Raw genomic sequence first — 22,672 nt, 5'->3', positions numbered from 1 at the left:
CAAATATGCAACAGTAAATAGTGGCAATTGAACAACGTACCATTAAAAACCTCCTAGGGCCCACTATAATGCTTTGGTAATGTATATTTGCCATCCAACGTGTTGATAATGTCATACAAACCACAACGAAGGGAGGAAAAAAAAAAAACAAATACCGGCTTGATCCAAAATTGTGGTGCCCCATTAATGGTCAATCACCACTGTTTCTTATGATATGGTCTACCTGAGAATTAGATCTGCTTCATTTTTGGGATCATGCCGTGAAATGATCTGAAAAAACGGATAGATGGCGTGGATATGAAATACAGACATTAAGGTGTGCCCAATCGTAAGGGCCGCACCGTCTTGGGTGTCAACGGGTCTCACCTAATCCGCTTCAGAAATAGGTGCCTTCGGATCCGCGGTTGTGGACACGCACGGTCTCCACCATTCCTTTTTTAAAAAGTTTCCAAAAAAACCTACCTCATTAATCAATATAATCAACCTTGCAATTGGATAGCAAACGAAGAAATCGAACTGTGTATTTAGTACACTTTTATCACACGGAGGAAACCCTTTTCGGCCCACAGTAAATGTACGTGGTTCATGGACGCCGTCCATCCATTTTTAGAGCTTATTTTAGGGGTTAGATCCCAAAATTGAAGCCTATCCGAAGCTCAAGTGGACCATACTATGGGAAACCGTGGGAATAATGATTTCCACCATTGAAACATTCCTTGGCCCACAGTGATGTTTATTTGTTATCCAACCGGTTCAAAAGATCACACTGACATGGATGAAGGGAAAACACAAATATCCAAAACTTATGTGGCCCCAAAGAATTTCTCAACGTAGACATTCAATTCACATTGATTCCTGTGTGGCGTGGTCCACTTGAGATTTCGATATGCTTCATTTTTTGGATCAAGCACTAAAATTATCAAGTAAAATGGACGGAGGGAGTGGATAAAGTACATAAATCACGGTTACGCAGTACTCAATCCACTTCCCCCAAATGAGTCGGCTGCTTGGGTGAGCCCACCGTGATGTTTATATAAAATCTAATCCGACCACCAGTTGCGTCAGCTCGAGGACCAAAATCACCCCACTAGAAACAGTGTGCAGGGCGATGATATCCTCCAAACTATTTCTCTACGTATGGCCCACCTGAATCAGGGATGGACCTGATTTTTAGGCCCCAAGCCTAAATTTTAGAGTGGCACCTAATGGTTGAAGTAGATTTCATATAATCATGACAGTGGGCCTTGTAAAAATCAAGGTCAAATATCTCTTCCAATTTTTTTTCTTTGCTGTGGCCCACCAGAAGTATAAGTCAGATTGATTTTTCTACTCCGGGCAAAATAGGGATTACACATCTAACGGTCCAAGTAGAATTCACATATACATCACAATGGGAAGAAAGAAATTGTAATGCACGGCCCTTGATTTTGAAATTGAAGAGGTACATCGTGGTGTTGACTATTAGATATTTAGTCACAGGATTCAAAAGAATCAGATTGACCTATGATTCAAACAGTCCGGAGTTCCAGAATTGTACTGTACACTATTTCCAGCATGGGGTGACGCACCCAGTGGTCGGGGGTAAATTTTAAATAAACATCACCGCGGGGCCCACCCAAGCTGCAGTCAGTCAGCAGATATCAAGATATCGACTAATGAGGTAACCTGAATGTAAATTCCTAACTAGTTTTTTCTAAAATTCGTGGGAATCATTTGGCAAATTTTGTCCTGTAGCCAATTTGATGACATAAACTTTTGATTTTAAATGGAAAATGGAATGTGGCTAGCCCACGCCATCTTCAGCATGGCGTGGCAAGTTTTGATTGGGTAGTCGTACATGGCCTCTAGCTTCTTCTTTTTTTTTTTCTTTTCTTTTTTAAGTTTTCTGCCGAGTATGTACTTGGCGATGTTACAGCGTGGGAGCAGATTAGGTGAACTTACTCAAGATGGTTCGGCCCTTACCATGGGGCCACCTTGGTGTATTTATTATGCATCCACACTATCCATCCGTTTTTCCATATGATTTTAGGACATTGTACCGAAAATGAAGCAGATCCAATTATCAGGTGGACCATACCATGTGAAAGAGTGGTGATTAACCATTAATGGGCCACAAAATATTTGAATCAAGCTGATATTTGTTTCTTTTCCCTTAATACAGTCTTATGTGACCTTATCAACAGATTGGATGGCAAATAAACACTATGGAAAAATTAAAGTGCGCCCTAAGAAGTTTTGAATGGTAGGACATTCAATAACTACTGTTTCCTATGGTATCGTCCACCTGATAATTAGATCTACTTCATTTTTTGGGATAATGCCCTAAATGATCTGGAAAAAAAGGATGGCCAGCATGGATACGAAATACATACATCAAGGTGGGTGACGGAGCATGGACCAGCAATGATCCATGGGATCGGAGAGAAAACCAATGGTCTGGATGACGGAGCAATGGCCTGAGTATGCAGTTCACATCCTCAGGTCGATGATGATCAAATGACTCTCCTTGTACACGCAATGCCAATGCGGGAGGCAGGGTGACGAGTAACATGAGCCCTGGGAGTAAATTCCCGTGATGCTCCGGGACAAATGTACGGAAAGTGGTGGTAAATAAAGCTGCTGTCCAACAAGACGGACATATTCAATGGATTGAAACTTCACTTTTGTTTTTTCTGGGGGGGGGGGGAGGGGGGGTGCAGCAGGAACATCTCATGCTCTGGCAAAATGTGATGGTTGTTCATACGGATGGAGTCAGAGACACTGAAATTACATGGGCGGCGCACAACTCAAAATTGAAGCGTCCAAATCATGGATGGGACCCACATATACCGAAATGAAGTTGTAACCAAGGTTGAAGTTAAGTATCATCCAAATCCCCGCCGAAACAGTCCGATAAAGGTGGTGAATGATATGATACCTGGTACGATTTTTAACCTTGGATGATATGATACCTGGTACAAGTTGTAACTGGCAGACTTGTGCACATCATTGGGCATTTTAAATGAAAGAATCAACGGCCCATGATTATAGGCTGACCTACGTACAGTGAGGAACGCGGTTTGGACAGTGTAGTCTAATCAGAGGGGTCATCCAATCCATCTGGCATCAGAACCCATAAAATTTGGGGTTGCTACTTGAAGCCTGATGATTAACACACTTTCTTAAATTGTTTAGCCTCTTTTGGAATCATGATCCAGCATGCGCAACAACCAACTGGGCCCCACATGCTGAGTGGCCCAATGATTGAAACTGTCCATGTTGTGGACTTGTGCCATAAGGGCCACTTGAACTTACATGGAACGGATAAGAACACACTGCAAACACTATATCGTATGTGCAACACTCGTGGAGAGGTGAGAGAGATCAGAAGAGTGAACACTCATGGAAAGGCGAGAGAGATCAGAAGAGTGAACGGCACGGCACAAAAGAAAGAGGATGCAGGCTATATGCAGAGAGAGGAAGTTGAGGGAATGGCCCCATGCTGGTTTCAGTGGTGAGCATCCCAGTCCGTGTTTCCGGCATTGTGATCCACTTGAGTTTTAGATCCATGTTGCTTTTGGGATCATGCCCAAAAATAAGATGTTGAAAATGATGGACAGTGGATGTCACACAAACATCATGGTAGGCCCCACAGCTTTTGTTGCTCTTCCCAAGTATTCGAGGCGTGGTTGCTGGCTACACGTAAGGAGAGAAGTGCATCAGTGGGCTACTCAAAAAGGAAAATTATAGGAAACCTATTGAAGACACATACATTCAAATCTATTTGAAAACCCAAAGTTAAAGATAGACATTCAAATATATTTTAAAACCTAAAATTAATGACTCCTATGATGACTAATTGTGTGGGTAAAATTGTCCGTAGCTAATCACGTTATATAGATATTACCATTTGGATAAATTTACAACAACGAAAGGAGAGGCCAGAGTGTCTTGTTCCTTATGAACAGGGAACTTCCCCGTTTGGCAGATAGTCTGGCCATTTGGGGCCATGGTTGGTTTATCCAAGCAATTGATCTGATGTATCCCACAAGGGATGAACCATGCCCAAAAGATCTCCTAAATTGGACGTTCCTAACCATCAAATCTTGTTATTCTCCATTGAATGTGGACTGTTGGTGCATTTCTCCTAACCATATATTTACCCTCAAAATCAGATTGATTTTGAAGTCCTAACCTCTAATTAATGGACATTTGATTGTAATTCAAACAGTCGGCTATTTTCCACTCTAACTGGCCATTAGATGTACACCTATCAACCAACTTGGAAATTATCTATTTTCCATTCCAACTGGTGATTAGATGTCCACCGGTCAAACAATTCAGGAATCATCAGTGTAATTTCTGTTCATGACTTCTAAGCGGGCCCTGCAATCTGGATGGTTGGAGTTACATGTGTGACCCCAGCATGTGAACTATCTTAAGGCTAAGAGCACTCTATCCAAGTCCCTACAAGTGGGGTTGGCAAGAATGACTCCCACAATTTTATAAGGTCTTGATCATCAGCAAACATACAGTTCACTGGCGTGCGGGGTCCTCTGCATGTGGAACCCAGTAAAACCGTGTGTGTGTGTGTGTTGGGGGGGGGAGTTGAATGTGGCCCCTTGCTAAATTTTGTCCTTGGACTGATTTACCCCCCCTTTACATAACGGGGGCAGCTGTTTCTTTTACGTAACAGCCTTTACGGCCGTAATGTAACCGTTTTTTAATACCACGCTCTCCACTAGTAGTCCTCACATTTGTCACGATTCTCTCATACATATCCTCTTGAAGCTCCTTCCTTTCCCAGCACCCACCAGATTAACTCTCTAGGGACCCAATTGTAAGCTTTCTCTAAGTCGATAAAGACCATGTGGTGATCTTTCCTCTCTCTATATTTCTCCATCAATTGCCTATGTAGGAAAGTAAGTTCAGTGGTAGACCCCCTTGTTTGTATTGAAATTAATCATCACTTTATTCATCAAAAGGTATATACGGGAGAAATGAAGGTTCTGTTTGTCACCATCCATGATCAGTTTGCTATCATCTTCACCAAAGCACTATCGAAGGACCACTTATGGTGACTGAAGGGCAAGTTGACAATCTCATCTCCAGAGATGCTTACCTTGAATGCTAGTTTTAAGGAGTAAGTTGCACCAGAATGGCATTTTATAAATGTACTGCAGTGGCATAATTGTAAATATACTGTAGCAGTGTAAGTATAAATATAAGTATCTTTTTCTTTTTCTTTTTTTGAAAGATGATTCTATTAAAAGGCCAGAGGCCAAGAGAGAGAAATAAAAAAGCACAGAGAGCAAAGAAACAAAAGAGAACAAAGGATTCCTTTGGGAGCCCACTCCCTAATATACAAAGCCACCCTAGATTTGCGAAAACATCTATTATTCCTTTCGAACCAGATAACTCGGAAGAAAGCTAGCAGCACAAGCCTCCAATTCTTCCTGCCAAGCGAAACACCCTCACCATGCCACACCAGAAGAAGGTTTGTCACCGAAGTAGGAAACACCCAGGAAAGGTTGGCTGATCTGATGTTGCCGGACCAAACAATGCGAGAAAAGGAACAGCAGATGAAGAGGTGGTCCAATGACTCCTTGGCACTCAAACAGAGACGGCATACATTAGGCAGATAGAGGGATCTTTTACAAAGGTTATCAATGGTGAGGATCCTATTCCTTGCAACCAGCCAAACGAAAGCAAACACTTTTGGGGAGTGCCCTGCTTCCAGAGGGAAGCCGTAAGGCAGGGACTAGTAGGGACCAGTGTTTTAAATATCGACGATATCAGCCGATATATCCCACAATATATCTTGTATCCCACATGTGCGACACAAAACGCACAGCTGGTGCCGATATATCCCACCTATTCGATTTGGTGAGCATTTTCGATTTTCGATCCATGTTTTTGCTGTGAATCACATTAAACCAGTGTCAAATGGTTACAAATCTATGATTCTTCAAGTTTTCCATGAAAAATCATGGATTTGGAACTTCGATTTCGAGATTTGGGGAGATGGGTCAAGTTGTGAAAATTTGAGAAAAAATCGAAATTTCTCAATTTCTCACAAATCAGTTGCGATCTTTGTATCCAAACACAAAACTAAACATGTATGTAACCTGATCTATGATTCTTCTTTTGCTTTTGAACGTATTGCTTGCGTTTCCATAAATGTCTTTTACTTTTATAAATTATATAAATAGACTTTGAATATACCTGCATCAGTTCAGTTGGAAAGCGCATATATTAGGACTCCATACAAAGGAAACCCCTATTATGTGCCCTTTTATTTGTAATGTTTTGATTCCTAAGTGTGTATTGATGTCTTTTTCAACAATCCCCGAAGTTTCATTGAAAACTTCGACCAATCTCCCAATGTTCCCGGGTTTCCCAACAACAATGATACATTATGCGATACAATCGATATATCCCATGTGATAACCGATATGTATCCATATCCCAAGGGTGCGATACATTACGCGATAACGATATTTAAAACATTGGTAGGAACCTGAGGACGAGCCAATATAGAATAGAGGGATCGAACCAAGAAGACTCCATTCTTAGAGTGACACCACTGTAAAGCATCATTTTCCCTAGGAGAAGGCGAAACACCCTACAAAAGGGAAAGAAGGGACACTACATCAAAAACTTCGGAGTCGGACAAGTTTCTCCTACAACGGGGCATAAATTGACTAGGGAGGAAAAAGATTGGTTCAAAGGGCAATCCACACCACGTGTCCTTGCAAAAACAAACTTTGGACCCATCCCCAACGGAAAATGAAAGAGTAGGAGACAAAAATGGAGCCATAGCAGCCACAATCTCTAGGTCCACTTACCAAGCAAGGCCCTATTAACCACATCTAGGCAATTGATGCCTGCACCATCTTCAGATAGGCTGGCAGATTTCTGACCAACTAACAAGGTGAAATTTATTAGCAATGTTCGAAATATCAGTATCGCGTTAAGTATTGCACCCTTGGGATATAGATACGTATTGGTTATCGCACGAGATATATCGTTTGTATCCAGTAATTTATCACACTTCTTGAGAAACAGGGAGAAACATTACAAAAAGGGTTGAATTTTTCAATGAAACTTCAGATATTGTTAAAAAATACATTAATACACACATTTAAATCATAACATCTTATAAAAGAAGTACACATAATAGGTTTTCTTTGTATAGGGTCCTAAGTTATGCATTGTCTGACTGAACTAATGCAACTATATTCAAATTGAATGCATAACATTTGGAGTGTATGTGATGATCATTTCATCAAACACTCCTAAATACTTCGAAATTAGTCTCAATTGATAGCTGGTTGAAGGGAAAATTTTATATATATTATTAATTTTTAATTAAAAAATAAATTTTATTTTCGAAAATTGACAAGGACTTAACAAATCAATTGATCGGCCCCCATATATGCTTGATTTCATGTTTGGAGTGCAACATTGCAAGCAATTTGGGAGAAATAGGAAAAATTTTGAATTTTTCTCATTTTTTTTCCAAATCAGACTATCTACACTCAAATTTTGAAATTAGGGTGTATGTGATGATCATTTCATCAAATACTTCAAAATTAGTCTCAATTGAAAGCTAGTTGAATAAAAATTTAGAAAAAAAACATGGAGAACATGAAGAACCAATGAATATCAAAATCAAAGCTCCAACTCCATGATTTTTCATACAAAATATGAAGAACCAATAGATTTGTAACCATTTGACACTGATTTAATATAATTCCAATTAAAAATGCTCACTGAATCAAACATATGGAATATATCGGCATTACTTGTGCATATTGTATCGCACAAGTGGGATACAAGATATATCGTGGGATATATCAGCCGATATCGTCAATATTTAAAACATTGCTTCTTAGAAGTCGAGCCTCCCTCCCAAAGGAAGTCCCTTCTCAATTTGTCAATACGATTAAGAACCGATTTGGGCACTTAAATCAGGAAAGGAGGTAGATGGGGAGACTAGAAAGTGAAGCCTTAACGAGAGTAATTATGCTGCCAAGATAGAGCATCATACCTATCCTTGAGGACATTTTTCCCTCCATCCTTTCCACAATCTTATTCCAAAGATGGAGGGGAGGCTTACCAAGACACAACGGAAGACCCAAATAGGTCAAAGGGAAGGAGCTCGGGGTACAGCCAAAAATATCCGCAAAGTGAAAAACCTCATAAATAGAACTATTCACCCCAAGAAGCTCTCTTTTAGAAATGTTGATATTCAAGCCAGACCTTTTGCATTTTCATAGTGTACTGACATGCTGACGACGGCGACGAATGAATACTGACGACGACGACGATGACTGAATACCTGTGGGCTGAGCATCGATACTGACGACGACGACGACTATTGAATGACGGCGACAGAGAAAACGATGGGGGCTATCAGCGAACGATTCCGGCGTGACCTACGCAAAGAAGCCTACGATGAGACGCACAACACGGGATCACTCGAATCTAACATACACATCACGAAAAAGGAAAATGAGACCCAAAAGGGGAAGTCGATCGACGACTGGACCCAGGTGAGGAGAAAAACACGGGGCTATTGGAAGGGGAGTAACAAATATGATTCCCTCCCGACTCTGTTTGTGAGGGGATTCCCTTCAGGTTGGTTCCCTCTCAACCTTGAAAGGGTTTTCGGGAGAGCAGGGGCAGTGATGGATGTCATAATGCCTAGAGATAAAGGGAATGGCCAGTATAGGGGCTTTGCTCTCATCAAAATGAGCATGGAGGAAGAGCTCTCGCGAGCTGTATCGATGCTTCACAGCCAGAGTTTTGGGGGGGAGAAACTTCTTGTGCAACGTGCACAATTTGGGCCAGAGATATCAAATGAAGGGGAAAAATACAGCAAAAAATGATCATCGGAATGTAGCTGATCCAAAATCCACAGTCTACCCGACAACCTCTTATCGGGACACATTGATAAACCCGACTCAAGACCGACGTAAGCCACCTCCCTCAACAATCCCGACCTCAAATCGGGAGGATACTCATCTAAAGGAACGTAAGGCGCCTCCTTGCTCTATTCGCCTAAACAACGATGAGGTGCTGAGAGCAAAAGACGCATTGAAAGATACAACGATGATATTAGCTCGTGAAAATGCAACCATTTCACAGTTATGCAACTGGATTGATGAATGTACAAGAATTAGCGCAGGCACATTCACTTTACGTCCAATCGGTTATAATGAGGCTTGGGTAAAAGGTGACCCGGGTGTAAACCTCGAACCCCTGATCATGGTAGGGGCGATCCACAGGGAAGGTCTTGTTCGGGGAGTGGTTTCCTGGAATGAATTCTCCACGTTTGGTATGGAGGACGTTTGGATCCTCATCTGGGGAGTTCCGTTGGAGTTCTGGAATGAAGAATTTTTCATCGCAGCCACATCCTCTTTGGGATACTTTCTCGATTTAGACCCGAAGACGAAGCTAGGAGTGGAGATGGGGGTGATCAGAGCCCAAATCAGAAGAAGGAAAGGCTTACCCCTCCCGAATATTATCTCCGTACAAGTGGAAGACAGAGTTATTGAGCTTCCGGTCCAAAAGGAGAATTTGCTTGATCCCTTCCTGCGATGGGGAGATCTATGGCGGAGCAGAGAGCCTTCCCAGTCCCTGGCTCTGATGAACGACGCTAGAGGGGAGAAGGAAGTCACGACAATTCGGTGCACCCGCGGACCACCACACATTTTTCAGGGGGTAGATAGATCTCTTAATTGCGGTGACAGATCGACATCAGCAACTCCTACACGTGGTGGCTCCCGCCTCACTTCTCCTTCTCTAGATGCAAAATCTGTCAGTGCTCTGGTTTTAACAGAGATACGTGACCGATCGGCAGACAATCTTCGGCCCTCCGATGAGATTTCGAGCAGGGAGAGGGGGACGCATGTTCAAGCGGGTATTTCAAAGAGCCTCTCTGTTGATCGATTTATCGATGGGAGAGATCCATCGCCTACACGTGGCGACTATCTGCCCCTTCGCATCCATACTGCGATGGATAGCCCGCCAGGTGTTGCGCACAAGAACGAATGATTATCGCATCCTCTCCAGCAGCGTCCATCTGTCACTTCTCTCTTGACAGATGGCGGCTCGGATTGTCCTCGCCCAATCAGACTCGGACACGATCATCCTCTTATTCCCGGTTTGGAAGGTGTATCAGGCGCGGAAGATGGATCGGTTTTCCAATCGTTAGGTCGTGAGTCCTTACCCGACCCTACTTCGCTTAACCTAAACCGGACTCCAGCTCTCTACATGAACCCTGATAGTCCTCACTCTTCGCCTAGCTATAGTCTCAAAGGGGAAATAGGGCGGCTAGATATGTTCAGGCATCTGCAATCAGTTCCCTTCGATGCTTTATCTAAAGCTCAGTCGATCGAGGAAGACTCCTCTTCATACGTTCAATCCCCCACATCCTCAAAGAGCACCCACTCTGATCTTCGTTCTCAATCCCATCAGGGCTCTGAACTTAACCTTCTATCTCTTTTGCAAGATTCTTCAGCCCCAGAGGTGATTGTAGCGGAACCGCTTCAAATCAAAGACGGAAATACCGCAGTTAAGTTACTAGAGGAAGATCAGAGAGCAGCCCTAGTCAAGAAGATTCATAGGAAGAAGTGGATTCGAGATGCGATGGGGCACGTTGGAAGACTTCTTGGCCTATCATTCGGAGATTGTCCAGAAGATTTCCTCGCCCTTTTCCAATGCGTCAAAGCTAGAGGTAGATTTCTAGACCCTAACAGAACTCCTCAGAAGCGCACCCCAAGGGTAGGCAAAAATAAGAAGCTGAAGTGGAAAGGCAGTTCCTCAAATAGCATAGCTGATCTCAGGCCTAGAGAGAGACTAAAGGGACTGTAGGGAAGAGTAGTTATCCCATGAAGATAGTTTCTTGGAATGTTCGGGGTGTCAGGTCAAAACAAAAAAGGAGACTCATTAAGAGCTCTTGTACCAGGTGCAGCCCACAGATCATCTGTCTCCAGGAGACCAAAGTTAAAGTTCTTGATGATCGTCTGATGAAAACTCTTTGGAAGGCTTCAGACGCCAAATGGGTGGCAAAAGATGATTCGGGTAGTTCAAGGGGTATCCTCATCGCTTGGCGTACTGCTTTCTGGTCTCTCGTGAAGAGTACTACAGGTGATTTCTCAGTTTCAGTTATTCCAAGAAACAACGACTCAGCAGCAAACTTTCTCATCTATTCTGTTCATGGCCCCACCAACAATGCTCTAAGGGATGCCTTCTGGAAAGAACTGACCTTGGTCCGCCACAGTTTCGACGGTCCAGTGTGCTTCGTTGGTGATTTCAACGCCACCAGATTCGCGAATGAGAAATCATCTAGTCTCAAAACAAAGACCCACATGGTGGCCTTTTCCTCATGGATTGATAGCAATGGGTTGGTAGATCTTCCTTTAATCGGTTCTCGCTTCACCTGGACAAATGGGAGACTATCCCCGATTATGTCCAGGCTGGACCGTTTTATCCTCTCCCCTGATTAGTTGGATCTTCTGCCTTCCTCCTCTCAGTCTGTCCTTACCAGGACCACATTTGATCATTGGCCCTTGCTTCTTTCTACTGAGGAGGTAGACTGGGGTCTGAAGCCTTTCCGCTTTGATATTTCTTGGTTGCATCGGGCAGGTTTCAAATCTATGGTGACAGAATGGTGGAAGGAGCTCCAGTCTCAAGGCTTTGCAGGCTTCAGACTTTGCTCCAAACTTAAGGTGCTTAAAGAAAAACTCAGGCAGTGGAACAAGGAGGAAAGAAGAACATCTGAAAGGGACATGGACTCAATCCTTTCGAAAATTCAACAGATCGACAGTCATGCAGAAAGCAATCCAATGACAAAGGAATCCCTAGCGAAAAGAATTCAGCTCGTCCAACTTCTCTCAGCCAAAGTCCTAGAAGATGAAATTTCTTGGAAGCAAAAAGCTCGTGCCAAGTGGATCAAGGAAGGTGACAGGAATACCAAGTACTTCCATAGTATCACCAGTATGCACGCCAGAGTGAATCGCATTAACAGCATAATGCTCAATGGCTATCTGTCTGAGGACAGAGAGACTATCTCTCAGGAAGCCATCTCCTATTTTCAAGGCCTCCTCCAAAATGAGGGCTGGTCCAGACCTCGGCTGGACAACCTCTCGCTTCGAATTATAAGTGAAGAAGATGCATCGGCCCTGGAGCTTCCGTTCTCAATAGAAGAGGTTAAAGAGGCTGTGAACGCCTTAGAGGGAGACAAAGCGCCCGGCCCCGATGGTTATCCGATCCAATTTTTCCAAATCTTCTGGGATCTTCTTCAGGAAGAGGTGATGGAGTTCCTCAATGAATTTCATGCTAGAGGGAGAATCTCTACTAATATAGGGGCGACCTTTATCGCGTTGGTGCCCAAGTTCTCGGGAGCTTCAGAATTCAAAGATTTCAGACCTATCAATCTCATAGGAAGCTTATATAAAATCTTGGCTAAGACTCTAGCTAACTGTCTGCTTAAAGTCATTGGGCCAATCATCAGTCCTAATCAGTGCGCTTTCATCTCGGGAAGACAAATAATCGATGGGTCCCTCATTGCAAATGAATGTCTCCATTCCAATCATCGATCCAAGAAGAAATTTATTTTCTGCAATTTGGACATGGAAAAGACCTACGATCACGTAGACTGGGACTTTCTTCTTTATATGATGAAGCGTATGGGTTTCGATGAGGTATGGAGAAAATGGATCAAGGAATGCATCAGCTCGACACGTTTCTCTATTCTCCTAAACGGATCACCGAAAGGATTCTTTAAAAGCTCGCGTGGTCTACGTCAAGGAGACCCTCTGTCTCCCTTTCTTTTCCTAATCATCGGTGAAGCCTTATCTTCAATGCTTCTTAAAGGTCAAACGAAAGGTATCTTCAGGGGTGTCCAAGTGAAAGGACTTCATGATCCGATCTCTCATGTTCAGTTTGCGAATGACATCTTAATATTTTTTAAGACAGCTTTGAGTCTGTTTCTAATCTGCATACAGTTATTAGATGTTTTGCAGCGGTAGCAGGGCTGAAGGTGAACATGTTCAAATTTATAATCTACGGAGTCAATATGGACAATCAGGAGGTTAGCGACATGGCAAATCTTATGGGGTACTCCTCGGGATCTTTCTCAGCGACTTTTGTGGGCCTTCCTTTATGCATCGGCCGTCCAAAAAAATACCAATGGGACAAGGTCATACAACGTTTTCATCATCACTAGGCTGCGTGGAAATGTCATTGCCTATCTATCGGTGGCCGGCTCACGCTGATTAAAGCAGCGTTATCTAATCTCCCAACTCACTTCATGTCTTTGTTTCGCTGCCCTGTTACGGTCCTTAAATCCATAGACTCCCTCAGGCGCAATTCCCTCTGGCGCGGGAAGGATGACAAGAAGAATTTCAATCTGATGGAATGGAGACAAGTATGCAAACCGATAACAGAGTATGGCGCAGGCATAAAGGAATTAAAAACGATGAATCGGGCTCTCTTAGGGAAATGGATTTGGAGACTTGGTACGGAAAAGAACAGTCTATGGAATAAAATTATAAAAGGCAAATATGGGAGTTCGGAAGGAGATTGGTGGACTTCGGAGTCTTCTTTGTATAGGACTTCCGCGATCTGGAAAGGCATTTATCGCCTGAAAAAAGATGTCATCCAAAGGATAGGTTTTACAGTAGGCAAAGGTGACTGCATCCACTTTTGGACGGATATCTGGCTTGGAGACAACCCGCTGAAAGAGAAATTCCCCTCCATTTTCCGCCTTGCCGTGAAAAAGAACAGTTTAATTGCTGATAACTATTCTATCGTAGCAAATAGAGTGATTTGGAATATTAAATGTCGTAGGAACTTGGAGGATTGGGAAATTAGTGAGTTTGTAGAGCTTCTGGACTACGTGCATCATGCTATTCCGAACCAATCTTTGAAGGACAGTCTAACGTGGAAAGCTGACAAATCCTCAGTTTTCACGGTCAGATCTCTTTACACGCATCTTAGGGTATTCATTTCCTTTGGAAGTATGTTGTCCCCCCAAAATTTATCGTGTTTGGTTGGCTAACTGGGAATAGGAAAATCCTCACCATAGATAACCTCAGGAAAAGAGGCATGGTCTTAACCAATGTATGCATCTCTTGCTTGAAAGCAGAAGAATCTATGGACCATCTATTGATCCACTGCCCGTTTGCTCAGGCCATTCGGTCAGATATGATCTCTTGCTTCAAGGTTAGTTGGTGTTTCCCTAGGGATGTAGAAGCGCTTCTTAAGGCTTGGCATGGCGTTATAGGCCAACATCTCGTATGTGGCAAATGGCGATCATGGCAATATGGTGGGGGGTGTGGACAGAAAGAAACAACCGCTGTTTCCGCAACGAATCGATATCTTCTCACAGTGTGGCTTCTTACGTCAAATGTCTGATTGCGGAATGGGTTTTCCATATGGATGGGCCTGATGTAGATCTAGCCTTTATTAAGGCTTAACTTTCCTTCTGCTATCTCAGCAGTGTTCTTTGTTTGTTCTGTTTTTCTTTTTCTCTTAATATAAGTTATCTTTCAAAAAAAAAAGAAGCCAGAAATCAATTCAAAGCAAGTTACAGCTATCCTCAAGGTTGCAATTTGAGTCTCAGAAGCCTCGCAAAATAGAAGGGTATCGTCGGCAAAAAGAAGGTGGTTGATAGGAGTAGGGAAATTGGGCGCCTTGAAACCTCGAAAGAAACCTGAATCTTGCCTTGAGGATAGCATGCAATTAGGGCCTCAATCACAATAACAAAAAGAAATGGAGAAAGAAGATCACCTTGGCAGAGGCCCCATGAGGCTTTAAAAAAGCCAAAAGGGGAGCCATTGATTAAAACAAAAAATTTGGTAGAAGAAACACATGCTCTAATCCATTTTCTCCATTTTTCACCAAACCCCATCCAGATCATCATATAGTCAAGAAAAGCTCAATTAACATGATCATAAGCTTTTTCTAAGTCCAGTTTGCAGACCACACCCCTAATTCATCAAGATCTCTAGAATCCCTAGGTTCTTTAGAATCTTCCTAGATGGGGTCTTATAGACCTATATGTAACCCTGGAGCACACAAACCAATAGACAAAAGACCTTGACCCAAGCTTGCCACTGCTTGAACTGTTAGATCGAGCCTGGCCTGAAGGACTAAAGAGTGTAAGCAATACCAGACAGCCTATGCCTGAAGATCTAATGAGCTGGGCTGAGCTATTGACCCCATAATCACCAGGTCCCAAACTGAGCACATAATTGGGATATGGTATGGGGCCTATGGGATGCATGGCACATAACCGTGATGATGGGTAGTGAACTCCTATGGGTGTCAAAGTCATAAGTTGAGATAATCTGGATCATCCTATCTTGGTGTTTTACAATAAACAATAATGCAAGTTGATTGGCTTGTTTACATCTTGGCTGTACAATACCTTTGAAAACAAGAAATGCAAGATGTCGCTGTCAAAATAAACTCATAAGTGATGCTATACCTCAATAGTTAGCTCTAACCATTGCAGGGTCCGGCTCCATGGCCTAGTGGTAGACAGACTCTGTTTCAACACGGAGATCATGGGATCGAGCACCCATGTGGTGTGGGGGTGTGTGTGAGTGTGTGTGGTGTGGATGTGTGTTAAATATAAAAATAATTTATTTTTTTTAATATAAAAAAAAAAAGGCTCTACCCATTGCAACAAAAGAAGAAGAAGAAGAAAGAAAGAAAAAAAGGATAGTTACCTTACCTCTGATAAATGCACAGATGGGCCCTTCGTTTATGCAAATTATCTTAGCAAGTTAAAGAGGATACTGTCATCACCGGAGCTCAAAACCTGTTAGGAGAAAAGAAAAGAAGGAAAAAAAAATAAACACACACATCATAGTTTTGGAAGTAGACATTGACACCCACCATAACTGAAACTAAACCCTTCCTACTTTTGGTAAGAGAATAGGACAAACTATTATCTAAACAAAAGTTGAGAGGGTGGAAGAAAACTCACAGCTCCCTAAAATTCTTCATATGCAAATGTCTACTTCATAATTACTTCTCTGAACAGCCATGAAAAAAAAAAAAAAAAAAGGTTTCATTCCATTATAATTATTATGAACTGATATTTACAAATCAAACTAACATACAAAAAATTTAAATCTAATGGGCACTTATGTTAAAATTCGTACATTTGTATACGTAGTTCGTTAAGTGTAATGATATATGTGCAGTTAAGTGAAGGGAATAGAAAGTTCCTAATCAATACACTTCCTAGTTACATCACAGGCAGAAGGGCTCATCGTCGACATTCTGCCACGTGGGTGGGGGAATCCCTTACATTCTCTGGTGTCATGGAGCAAATGTAAGAGAATCTATTCTGTTTCTAATGTGTAACCTTCCTCATCAACAAAAAAAGAAAAAAAGAAAAATAAATAAATAAATAGGAAGTTACTAATTGATCCAGGCCCACGGCCCACCGCAGGGCCCAGCATGTGCTGATTTTGGACAGATATCAAAAGCTACAATTTATTATGTTATGTGTGAGAGATATGAGTGGATGTGATGAATGATATCGGGTTGATTTAGAGATACGATTGAAGATGTGATTGAAGATTTTTGGGTGTTATTTTCTAGATTTGCTGTTACCATTATTAAGTTTGTTGCCATCTTAGGTACATTAGATTAATTTGAATAAATTAGACAGATTTGAAATCAATCTAATAGTAGAGGGGATTTTCATTAAAGATCCATCTAAGGTCTACCGGGAGGGGTTGATTGTAGGAGGTAGTCATTGCAAAATTTTGTAAGTGTGAGTTTCTTCATAGTATTGTCAGAAGTTTGATATCAATAAAGTTATTTCTCCCTCTCTAGTCCATCATTCTTATGGGTGTACTCTTATCCATTTCTTTGTGATTCAGGTGTTGAGATCTCCTTGACTCAATAACCAGGTTGCTCAAGTAATTCATTTAAGGCATCTACTGTTTTATTTTATTAACTCGAATTACTTGCACATCATATTCACATATCAGGCCTCGAGAAGCTGCTGTTTCTGATCCATGTCCAGCGCCAGTGAGTGTCTATCCCAATTACATGGCAACTAACTTTAATTATCTCATTCTTATCACTCTTCTGTTTGTGTACTGATAATCAAGCATCAGACATATGGAACGACATCAAAAACTTCAAATGCACAAATAAAATAATTATCGGAATCATCTGACCAATACAACAAGAGAAAAGCTTTGATACCCTGGCGGGTCATGATTTAGGAGTGCTCAATTGATCTGATTTTTTGTCACGACCTATCTACAGCAGAGTCATGATTTGGATGGTTAAGTTTAGCTATATGAATGCCACATGTACAGTATCTGAGTTCCTTGATATGAACCATCAGACTCTGCAAGAGTATCCAATAATCACTCATATAATGAAGGTTTGTTTTTTGTTTTTTTTTTGAAAGATAACGATAGCATTGAAAGAAAGGAAATACAAAGGAGGGCTAGAAGGGATGCCAAGGAGGCAGCCCGGACTAGACCCCTAAGAAATTAAAATCATAACATTTTAAAGCTTTCGACTGGCTCACCCATTCAATAATGCGATGCTTAGCCTTAGAAGAAACAGCATGGGGGAGGGAGGGAGAATCCCGGAAGCATCTATTGTTCCTCTCTTCCCAGATAGACCACCAAACGGCAAGAATAACCATCCGCCACAATCTGGTTCTACCCTTATCGATCCGGAAACCATGCCAGGCCTGCAGAAGACTATCAACCGATTCTAGGAAGCACCAACTGACATTGAATCGGGCACAGAATTCAGACCAGATGGGGAGAAATAACGGGCAGTGAATCGGGCGCAGAATTCAAACCAGATAATCACTCATATAATGAAGATTTGTTGACATTCAACACGTGGGTGAAGCGAGTTAACCCTCATTGACCCTCATCGGTGAAGGTGCTCACTGATCGTGGCTGTTCTAATACAGAATGCATCAATTAGCATATTGACCGACAAGTGTTGGTGAAGTTAACTCGCTTCACCCTCCCTGTAAACGTTAACAAAACCCTAGAACAAAAACAATGGATGCTAACAAGTGTTATTCTTCAAGATGAAAACTTAGTTGTTTCAAGAAAATTCTCACCTCAGAAATAAATTCAAGAGTGCACACAGAGAGCTGACTGCCACGGAACCCATTCAACCCCACTCAGCAGATGAATAACCAATGACAGACATTGTTCAAATGCTGTAGCCTCAGTCAAAATCTACAAGCAGAAGGTAGAATGATTCAGCTAGCTTTTGAAAGAAGAAATGTGAAGAGGCCAGGACTTGATAGAAAAGCACCCGCCTCCTTTTTTTCCTTTTTTTCTGTCTCCTGCTTTTTTCAACGGTCTTTTATCCGTGCAGTGCTCACAATTTCAATATGAGTCCAATCAGAACTCTGCCATCAAAATATATTTAGAAGAGCAGCCATGATACTAGCTAAAGAAACTTGAATATAAAAGAGGAACAAAAATATGGTGCAGAGTACGCGACTGATACCTAGAGTTATATTCACAAAGAACAAACATATAGTGCAAACCATGGACATAAATTTGAATTGTAGAACATACAAAGCAAGGCATGGACAACGGTTTAGGTGGCAAGCCAATACCTATCCTCGTGATACAATGGCCAATTCATGCAACTTTCAAGTACAAGCAAACAGGTGAAATAGTGCTGCATTACAAAAGCAACTCGAATTAGAGAACAGAAAATCTGTACATGAACAATTTGTGGTAACTGTCAACCAGAGAAACCAGTGGTTTCCCCAAGACCTTATAGAGAGCAAGGTTCAAAATATCATTTGAACATATCATGTCGCTGTATGAACTTTGTTGTGATACAAACCTGATAAGATACAGTACCTTCCAATATTATCAACCTTGGTATGATATTGAAATGTGTTAAAGACATGTCCCCATGCTAGGTGTTTGTATCAGAACGTATAGAGAATGCAAACCAAAAAAACATTACTTTTCAACAAATTCCCATATGACAATACAGGAGTTTGTATTGTATCCCAGGACAAATTTATCATGATATATTCCATATATGACATGATACATTACAATGTTTTTGAACCTTGATATAGACAATCAGCTGCAATTTTCTATGATGGTATGTATGAAATGCAGAGCAAAGAGAATTTAATAATACCATATGCATAATTTATTGCAGATGAATAGCCTCGGTGCACCTCAGTCCATGAGAAAAAAGGAAAGACATTTTACGAACATGAGCAATATGAATGTTTCGAAAGGTGCCCTGGACAAGTGACTACTCATTTGGTTTATCTCCCTCAGATAGCAATTTTCCCACTATTTGGAAGAAGTCCATCCTTGGCCATCTCAGTAAGGACATTGAAAACAGCTTCCATGTTCCCTTCTCTATAGTTTTCTTCTACGAGGACTTTCAATATCTCAGCATCAGTGAGCAAGCATCCTCTCAGAATGTCCTGTATGACTCGACTCAATTCCTCGCTCATCCCCTCATAGAAAAGCCCCTTTATCAGAGCAATTACACTTATTGTGCTGGGAATGAAACCAGCACACACCATTTCCTTATATAGATCAAGTGCCTTCCGTACATTACCTCCTCTACAATGACCATGTATCATAATGTTATACACAGCATCACTAGGCCCCCAATTTCTCTCCAGCATTGATTCAAACACTCTATCAGCCTCAGTCATCAACCCTTTCATACAAAACCCCTTCATCAGAGCAACAACACTCTTGTACTCTCTGTCACAGCAATGATCCATCAGTCTCTCATATGTGATATTATCCGGAACAGAGTCCTCATAATACAACCTAAACAGCAGCTGCTTTGCTTCCCTTGTCCGTGCTTGTTTACTCAACCCATTTATAAGCACGCTGTAAGTAACAACATCTGGAAGGATCCCCCTCTGCAGCATTTCTTCATGAAGATGGAAAGCTTTCTTTATATCCCCTTCTTTACAATAACCATCAATCAGCATTGTGTAAGTGAACTCATCTGGATGTAAACCTGATCTCAACATCTTCTTAAAAAGATCACAAGCATCAGTCAGTTTTTTCTGCTCACAGAGACCTCGAATGAGCGATGAATATGTAACAGAATCAGGTAAGACACCCTTCTCAATCATCTCCTGAATCACTGAAAATGCCTTTTCCAAATCACCATTTTTACAATACCCACTTACAATGGTACTATAAGTCACTACATCTGGCACCAACCCTTCAACCTTCATATCTCGAATGATGCCCATTGCTTCATTCATTTTTCCCAACAAACAATGCCCATTGATGATCGAGTTATAAGTTACAATGGATGGTAAAAAGCCAATCTCCACCATTTCCTTCAACACTGCATAAGCATCGTCCAAGAAACCCTGTTTACAAAACCCATCGATCAAAGTCGTGTATGTTACCTCATTCGGGCACAGCCCCCTCTCACGCATGCGGCCCACTAGCTCCATCGCTCGATGCAAATTCCCATCCCTACACATGCTACCAATTAAAGAAGTGTATGTTATGACATTTGGCGCCACACCTTTACGTACCATCTCGGCATGCAGAACAAGCGCCTGATGAACATTCCCTTGCCTACAATACCCATTCACAAGTGTGTTATAAGTCACCTTATCAGGAATCAAACCCTTACTAATCATCTCATCTACAACTGCACCCGTTTCCTTCATCCGTCCCTCTCGACACAAACCATTCAAGATTGCATTATACGTAACCAAATTTGGACGCAGTTCTCTTATGGACAATGACCGAAACAATCCGAACGCTTTGTCAATTCCTCCCAATTTACAGTATGCATCAATTAAAGTATTGAACGTAACTAAATTTGGCGAACACCCATTTTTCTCCATCTGATTAAAGAAATCCAAAGCCTTTTCCAACTCCCCATTGATGCAAAACCCTCTGATCAAAATATTATACGAAAAGACATTCAATGAAATGCCAGAACCAATCATCTCGGCCTGCAATCTTTCCACGGCAGCGGACGAATCCGAGCCTTTGGATCGGAACAGTGCATCGAGAATCGAGTTGTAGGACAAGATGCCAGGCATGAAGCCGGACGATTTGGATAGATCGAGTGTGACTAGGGCCTTTCGAACTAGGTTCAACTCCGCGTAGGATTTGATGAGGAGATCGAAGACGGAGGACGATGAATGGCAGAGATCAAAAGTGGACTTTAGGGATTCGAAGACAGCGGGGACGGTCGGGGGCTCGGCGGAGATGAGGTCTAGGGTTAGAGTTTGGGCGGATTTGTAGAGCTTGAAGCGGGTGAGAATGTGGACGGCGAGGGATTTAGGATGGGGAGAGAGGGAGAAGAAGGGGTGGTGGTGGGCCCACGAGAGGAATTTTAGGGTTAGGGTTTGATCGGATTGGGTTTTGAGGAGGAGATGGGACGCCGCTTCTGGGGTGAAATGAGAGGAGAGAGAATTGAGAACGTGGCGAGAGTGAGGGAGGTTTTTGAGAAGAATGTAAGCTTTTTCCGCGACGAGGTTGGGGGTGAGAGGAGAGAGATGGGAAAGGGCGGGCATGTTTGTTAACCTGCACAACTGGCGCTCTGGACGCAGCGGCTGGCCGTACAGTGAAGGTTGGAGAGGCGAGCCTGTAGGTGGGAAACCGAAGTTGGTGTTATTGACTTATTGGTCTACAAACAATCGGGTCTCGGGTCCTGCTTTGCAAGGGTGATCGGAGCTTGTCCATGGGATCCGATAGTGGGTGGACCTAAGTACGATTTGATCTTGGTCTACTCGAGAGAGCAAGATCCCGTATCTTAGTCCCCTTGCACGTGTGATAAATCCAGCAGTTCATGTAGGCCCACTGTGTACGGGCCCATGGTTGATAATCAGGCCCATAAGATCACTGGGTGGGTCTCACGTGTAGTGCAACCATGGGCAGTTGGTCATTTCTCTCCAGCCGTCTGGTGTTTCCACGTATGTTTGACTAACTAATGACCAGATAGACTTGATCTCTGGGCTACAGTGTATACTAAGACAGATGATGACCGGCTTGGATCTTGTGCATATCCACACCGGGGAGAGCGACCAGCTACAGGATAAGGACGTGGCTAGCTGGATTACTGGAATTATTTTTGGCCTAGTATAGTAGTTAAGATCCATCCAGCAGTCACCACTATTGATGGCCCACTGAAGAAAACCAGCGGTTGAACAATTTGTGGTCTTGAAACGGATGGTAAATTTTAAGATATTTCTAGTCCTTTGTAATAGCCAGGGTGATTGGATTATCCCAACCATTAAGCTTTTGTTCCATGAGCCTTTCAGGCGCTCAGGCCTGATTTTTGGGACCAACAAATGCCCAGGTTTTTTCTTTTTTTTCTTTTTTTTAGTAAAATCCATCAACACCGGACCAAGCCTAAATAAAATCCATCAACACCGGACCAAGCCTAAATAAAGGACCGTTGTTGGCTCTCACCTCATGAGCTGGGCTTGACCCTAACTTTCAGGTCTAAGGTTAATCAGGGCGACCCCTTATCCCATTCACAGCCCCACCCACGACTCTCCATAGAGCTGAGATTTTCATAGTCAATGCAGGTAACCTCCAACATGCCCATCAGCATGTTTGGTAGATGCCTGAAAATGAGAAAATGTCCTCTGGTAACCATTCTTTTGGGTAACCGTGGGGCACGTTTGGCAGAC

At 42.3% G+C, this 22,672-nt stretch overlaps 3 protein-coding genes across 20 annotated transcripts; 2 read left to right on the top strand and 1 right to left on the bottom strand.

Annotated features, from left to right (window-relative positions):
* Window positions 1–273: 273 nt before the first annotated feature.
* LOC131235528 (pentatricopeptide repeat-containing protein At5g39710) lies at window positions 274–21,658 on the bottom strand. 18 transcript variants are annotated; one of them, XM_058232780.1, is made up of 7 exons: window positions 19,168–21,658; window positions 18,623–18,687; window positions 18,113–18,233; window positions 15,986–16,034; window positions 15,731–15,817; window positions 15,482–15,541; window positions 3,390–3,671 (listed from the first exon to the last, which is right to left on the bottom strand). In XM_058232780.1, the coding sequence occupies exon 1, from the start codon at window positions 21,548–21,550 to the stop codon at window positions 19,310–19,312; it is 2,241 nt and encodes a 746-aa protein (XP_058088763.1). In that variant the 5' UTR covers window positions 21,551–21,658; the 3' UTR covers window positions 3,390–3,671; window positions 15,482–15,541; window positions 15,731–15,817; window positions 15,986–16,034; window positions 18,113–18,233; window positions 18,623–18,687; window positions 19,168–19,309. The 18 variants fall into 18 exon arrangements, with proteins under 18 accessions (XP_058088770.1, XP_058088763.1, XP_058088719.1 ...); XM_058232787.1 differs by lacking the exons at window positions 3,390–3,671; window positions 15,482–15,541 and adding an exon at window positions 274–432; XM_058232736.1 differs by lacking the exon at window positions 15,482–15,541 and having other exon boundaries at window positions 3,390–3,675; window positions 15,726–15,817.
* On the top strand, window positions 8,388–8,873 carry LOC131238047 (serine/arginine-rich SC35-like splicing factor SCL30). Its single transcript, XM_058236172.1, has one exon. The coding sequence runs from the start codon at window positions 8,388–8,390 to the stop codon at window positions 8,871–8,873; it is 486 nt and encodes a 161-aa protein (XP_058092155.1).
* Window positions 10,091–16,899, top strand: LOC131238046 (uncharacterized). The gene is made up of 8 exons (XM_058236170.1): window positions 10,091–10,185; window positions 10,293–10,856; window positions 10,955–11,392; window positions 11,537–12,876; window positions 12,996–13,081; window positions 13,217–13,990; window positions 16,206–16,336; window positions 16,893–16,899. Exons 1-8 carry the CDS (start codon window positions 10,091–10,093, stop codon window positions 16,897–16,899), a joined length of 3,435 nt encoding a protein of 1,144 aa, XP_058092153.1.
* Window positions 21,659–22,672: the final 1,014 nt, after the last annotated feature.

Source organism: Magnolia sinica, chromosome 2, assembly GCF_029962835.1.
Source record: "Magnolia sinica isolate HGM2019 chromosome 2, MsV1, whole genome shotgun sequence".
NCBI lineage: Eukaryota > Viridiplantae > Streptophyta > Magnoliopsida > Magnoliales > Magnoliaceae > Magnolia > Magnolia sinica.
The sequence above is the reverse complement of the archived record's forward strand: the minus strand, read 5'-3'. Positions and strand labels throughout refer to the sequence as shown.

Excerpts from the sequence above, each read along its gene's own strand:
- LOC131238046 (XM_058236170.1), top strand. The coding sequence starts at position 10,091 with ATGGCGGCTCGGATTGTCCTCGCCCAATCAGACTCGGACACGATCATC. Across the intron at positions 10,857-10,954 it reads AGAGAGAGACTAAAGGGACT|GTGCAGCCCACAGATCATCT; the intron begins GTAGGGAAGAGT and ends CTCTTGTACCAG. Across the intron at positions 13,991-16,205 it reads CTCTTTACACGCATCTTAGG|TTAAGTGAAGGGAATAGAAA; the intron begins GTATTCATTTCC and ends ATATATGTGCAG.
- LOC131235528 (XM_058232787.1), bottom strand. The coding sequence starts at position 21,550 with ATGCCCGCCCTTTCCCATCTCTCTCCTCTCACCCCCAACCTCGTCGCG.
- LOC131238047 (XM_058236172.1), top strand. The coding sequence starts at position 8,388 with ATGGGGGCTATCAGCGAACGATTCCGGCGTGACCTACGCAAAGAAGCC.